The sequence below is a fragment of the Chrysochloris asiatica genome, unplaced genomic scaffold, assembly GCF_000296735.1.
Source record: "Chrysochloris asiatica unplaced genomic scaffold, ChrAsi1.0 scaffold00245, whole genome shotgun sequence".
In the NCBI taxonomy this organism is placed as follows: Eukaryota; Metazoa; Chordata; class Mammalia; order Afrosoricida; family Chrysochloridae; genus Chrysochloris; species Chrysochloris asiatica.
The window spans coordinates 4,137,918-4,143,369 of NW_006408763.1; the positions used below are offsets into that span (position 1 = coordinate 4,137,918).

A 5,452-nucleotide genomic window follows, 5' to 3' on the forward strand; every position below is an offset into this window, starting at 1 on the left:
AACTATCAACACTCATGGAAGCAGCAGTCAAGAAATCAAAGGACGTATTGCCTTAGGCAAATCTTCTGCACAAGACCTTTTAAAGATGTTGAAGAGCAAAGATGTCAGCTTGAGGACTAAGGTGTGCCTGACCCAAACTATGGTGTTTTCTATAACGTCATATGCATGTGAAAGCTGGACAGTGAATAAGGAAGACCACAGAAGAATTGATGCTTTTGAGTTATGGTGTTGGAGGAGAATACTCAAAGTGCCATGGGCTGCCAAAAGAACCAATGGATCCGTTTTGGAAGACCAAGCACAGCCAAAGTGCTCCTTGGAGGCCAATATGGCCAAACTTCGTCTCTTATACTTTGGACATATTATCAGGAGGAACCAGTTGCTGGAGAAGGATATCATGTTTGGTAGAGTGGAGGGTCAGATGAAAAGAGGAAGACCCCCAATGAGATGGATAAGCCAAGTGGCAGCATTGATGGACTCAAGCATGGCAACAGTAGTGAGGTTGGCCCAGGATTGTGCAGTGTTTCCTTCTGCTGTGCATAAGGTCTCTGTGAGTCGGTAGTGACTTGATGGCACCTTACAACAACAATATGTGCACCCATAATAAAGCAAGGCAAGAGAAACAGTGAAGGCAGGAGACACAGGGCCGAAGACTCCCAAGAAAAAGACTCTTGGCAGTGTTGCTTGGCATATTCGGTTACTGTGCTTCAGGGCTCACCTGTTCAGGCAGCCAGCAGGCCTCCTAGCAAGCATTATCACCCACAAGGGAGACCAAGTTCCTTTGTTAGTAATACTGCTTACGGGAGAAGTCTGCAAGATCCCGGAGAATGGTCTCCAGAAATGTTGCCAAACCAAAACGAGGGTTTGTCGCCTGTCACAGTAGTCAGTAACAGAGAATGGGGAGAGATTCAATCCAAGCTTTATTAAAAGTCTGGTGGATGGAGAAAATAGTTTCTCAAGACTGTCCTGTCCATTATGAAGAACAGGCACATTATATAGGGTAAATTACATTTGAATGTATACTATCTTAACCTCATGATAGCATTCTTTGGGAAAAAGAAACAATAAAGCAATAAACTTCCTCAAATATTTTACCTTTAGGTTCTCAGCTGCTTAATTCCTGAGATATAACTATCTGGGTAGGTCCTATTCTCCTTCTAGGACCATATAAGGTCATCTTAGCTAATTTATAAACTTCCTCATTTGAGCCGGAATGATTAAACCTACTCCATTTTGTTTAGGTCCGTAGACCCATGCTGTCATTATACAAAGCACACCATTCCCTTTAGCTGAGGCAATTTGTTGCCTTTGTTAGCAGTATCCCTTTCTTTATTAATAAAGTGGATAAACTAGGTTTGGGCTACAGGCTCCACCTAGTGGGTTTTCAGAGAAAAGCAGGTAAATTTAAAAAACGAAAAAACGAGAATTGGTTACAAAACCTTCTGTAAAGATGGACTCCTACTAGTTACACTGAACCAATTCTAGACTTATCCACTTCCATTGAGTTGATTCTGACTCATGTTGTTTTTGCTCGTTGACATCAAGTCTGCTCCAATTCACAGGAGTGACCCTGTGTAGGGTTTCCCAGACTGTTGTATTTATGGGAGCAGACAGCTTTATCATTCTATCTTGCTAAGTTTATAAATTAGCTGGTGGCTTTGAACCACCCATCTTTGGTTTAGGAGCCTGACATTCAATACAGTGTACCACCAAAGATCCTTATTATGAAGACAGTAGGGTTAATATGCGTCACATAATTGAACGTGAACTTCCAAGTCTGTGATTCTCAAACGTATGAATCTTTAGTCTGGGATAGCACCCATTCGCAGACTATTTTGAGACAGACTACAGTACATTAGGAATATCGTAGCTGAGTTGTTCCCTTTCCCTGTTAGGAATCCATCCTACTTATACATGCAGAAAGTGGAGTTCTGGCTAGCACAAATAGTTAAGCTTTGATTACTAGCCGGCAGGTTGGCTCTTTGAATCCACTCAGAAGATGAGACTTGGTAGAGGGTCAGCAAAATAGAGGAAGCCCCTCAATGACGTGAATTGTACACAGAGCTGCTCTGAGTTGGAACCAACTCAACAGCACCTAACAACAGAGGCAATGCAGAGGGCAGGACTGGCGATTGCTTCAAAATTGCACAGCCTTACAAATCCTACAGAGCACTTCTACTCTGCATGCACGGGGTCACCACTGGTTGTGAAGGCAGTGAACCACAAATGAAGGCTGACATAATGGAGCTAGAGCCCAACTATTTGGAGACCGAATGAGGCTTTCGAGTTCTCATGGGACCCAATACTTAGGCACCTTAGGACCATACCTGGTCTAGTCCTTGCACTCAGAAAAGGTGAAGTTTTATCAGCCAACACAGAAAGCTGACTCTATATTTAAAAATAATTGTAAAATTCTTCTGTCTTAAGAATCTTCTTTGGTAAATATTCCAATATAGTTTTTTATACATTATTTTCCTCTTATAAGAGAATCAGGGTGGCTTAAATATTCTCAAAGTGTTCTAGCACTAACCTTTCACTACTAATTCCATACCCTTTGACATGCTATTGTTTAATTGTGAGGATAATTGTTTTCTTAACTCTTTGGTTACCATGGTTGTTCTCAAATTTTAATGTTTTTTGGTCTCTGACTCATTATATTATTTTTGTTTTCCTATGATATAGTATCTCAGAGAGTCAAATACTGGGAGGGCAACACTGGGAAAAGAACTAACGCTATTTGGGAACTGGGTCAAGTACTTCCTCACGTACAGTAATCATTACATTGATACTTATAACCACCTTGTGAAGTATTTTACTTTACAAAAGAGGAAGTAAGGGTCAAAGAGGTTAACTGATTTGTCCAGCCAGTAAGTTAAAGAGGATCTGAATCTAGCTTTGCATTCAATGCACATCTCTATCTAAACCCAGGGTCCCTAAAAAAGGTATGCAACAAGATAATGAAGGAGACAAAGAACGGAATAATCTGCTATTGGCTACATATCACCACTGTTGTGGGCATTTTATTCACCTTTAAAATAAATCCTGTGCTGAAAACTGTCCAGAACTAAAATCTGTAATATACAGTGGGCAAGTACAACAAAGAGCCAGCATGTGTGTTTTGTTAAAGTAAACCATGCTAAGTCAAATAGAAGATACAGACTGTCTCTGCCAGGTACACCCCATAGGAAAACACAAATAACAAGGACTAGATAAAGGTTCTGAAGGAGAAGCAGCCTATTTCAAACAGAGTTCCTTCAGATTAACAGTGGTGAAGAAGGGATGGAAATTTAAATGTGAGTGAGGGTCTACTGTGTGCTCAGAGTTTAGTGTAATGCCTGGCAGAGATATGTTAAATAAGAATTTGTTGAAAGAATATCAGGCACTGGTGTTTACACATATTTTACATGATTTCTCATTTATATAACATGTTTATCTTTCTTCATTATCTTTATTTCCCTGACTAGTTACATATACACTATAATATGTACATAATAAACTTGTTTAAAAACTTTCAATAGGTACAAGTGATGATTACATTTCATTAGACTGTACTTGAAACTACACAAGATTTGTTCTGGAGTCACACTGTCTATGCAAAGAAACACACACATTTCATAAGACACAACAGAAATAAACAATGTAAGACAAGTGTCTGCTTTAGGAGTTTATTAATGAGCTCTTATATACACAGGGCTATCCACACTGTGGCTGAGAGCCCTTTTATACAGTCCTTTAGATGAGGTCCGACGGCTGAGAACTCTGTAATGAGACACATGGTCACAGAAAAAAGAAATCATCATGACTTTCAGTGATACTATTTTCCCCCAACTTTACTACCCTTTAGTTGGGGAGAGAAAGAAGTCCATTTTCATCTGCTGTATCTAAGATTTTGCAGATCACTGGAGATTCAACCTAAAGGACGACAACAACAGTAAACCCAATCAAAAGCTGACAAACTGAATACTTTACTCAGGATTATTCTGCTGAATATCTATATGTCTATACATGTCTATACATTTGCTAAATGTACATGAATCCTTGTTTTGGATAAATGGCCTACAAATTGAGATTTCTGAAAAAATCATTTGTTATCTATATAAAATATCAGATAATAAACAAGATTTTTTTTTTTTTTACCTCCAAGTAAAAGTGCTGAAGAAGAAAAGGAAGAGGGCAGTAACAAGAAAAAATACATAGCTAAAAGCATGTTGTTGTTAAGTGGTGTTGAGTTGGTTCTGACTCACAGAGACCCTGTAGAGGGTTTCCAAGGAACCTCTGGTGAGTGTGAACTGCTGACTTTGTGGCTCACTGATCCTGCAGTCCAGTGCTTATCCTACAGTGCCACAGCAGGACTTCAAGCTGAGTGTCTATGGATAACACAATAAAACTGATACAAAATAATGGCAAAATAATCAATTGTACAATTAAATGCAAAGAAAAACCTAAATTTTCTTGATGATAATCCATTTTGCAGTTTACTCTGGTAGAAAATATTACAACATAATTTATTCTTACTTTGTTAATAGTGATTTAAAAAGACCTACATTATACTGGACTTTTTAAAGAATTTGTATTATTGTAGTAGTAATTAATATTCATTAAAAATTTAAATAGTTTTGAGCACTTTTTTCATGTATTTTCTTAACCTTTTGAATGAACTTTAAATTAGACAGATACTACTTTTTCATTTTACAGATGGAGAATCTGAGGCACAGAGAGGTTAAAGACTTTCCCAAATTCATAATTTTAGCAAGCAGTAGGCTAGGATTTGTTGGGCAGTTTGGATCCACATTCTCTGTTACCAATCCATAGTTCTTAGAAGGACGGCTCCAGTGTTTAAATATTTATCTAGGGCAACAGGAGATAGTGATTTAATATTCACTTAACTTTAGATGAATTCCTTGGAAAGACAATCTTCGTAACTTCTTAAAGGCATATTTTTATCTCGGAGAGATAGTGGATTCAGTTCCAGACCACCGCAATAAAGTGAGTAGTGCATAAAGCAAGTCACATAAATTTTATGGCTTTCTGTGCATATACATTATTTATACTATGCTGTAGTTTATCAGGCATGCAACAGAATTATGTAAGTTTGAAATACTGTGAGAATTACTAAAATGTGACAAGAGAGAGACATGAAGTGAGCACATGCTGTTGGAAAACCGCAGGGTTGCTTTAAGTCTTCAATTTGTTAAAAGCGCATCTTTGAAATGCAATAAAACGAAGTATGCCGATGTAGCATTCACTGTACGGTACTGTTGCTGTTAAGTGCTGTTTTACAGCAATCCTGTTTCTGAGGTGGTAATCTTTGTGGGAAGAGAAAGCCTCAGCTTTCTCCCTCGGATAGGCTGGTGGGCTTCAACAGCTTATTCTACAGAGCCACCGTGCTCCCCACTGGATGGCATTAGATGCCATAAGTGGGTGTGTATATTTATATTGTTGTTGTTGTCAGGTG

At 38.5% G+C, this 5,452-nt stretch overlaps 2 protein-coding genes across 4 annotated transcripts in view; one reads left to right on the forward strand and one right to left on the reverse strand.

Annotated features, from left to right (window-relative positions):
- The window catches only part of ASB3 (ankyrin repeat and SOCS box containing 3), a 212,851-nt gene that overhangs the window by 78,817 nt on the left and 128,582 nt on the right, over positions 1–5,452 (forward strand). The gene's annotated exons all lie outside the window — the stretch shown is intronic.
- The window catches only part of ERLEC1 (endoplasmic reticulum lectin 1), a 28,286-nt gene continuing 26,396 nt past the window's right edge, over positions 3,563–5,452 (reverse strand). The window contains exon 13 of one of the 3 annotated variants that reach the window (XM_006873542.1): positions 3,563–3,909. In XM_006873542.1, the coding sequence (XP_006873604.1) occupies positions 3,838–3,909 (72 nt within the window). In that variant the 3' untranslated portion in view covers positions 3,563–3,837. The remainder of the gene's footprint in view (positions 3,910–5,452) is intronic. The other 2 variants (XM_006873540.1, XM_006873541.1) reach the window with 2 other exon arrangements.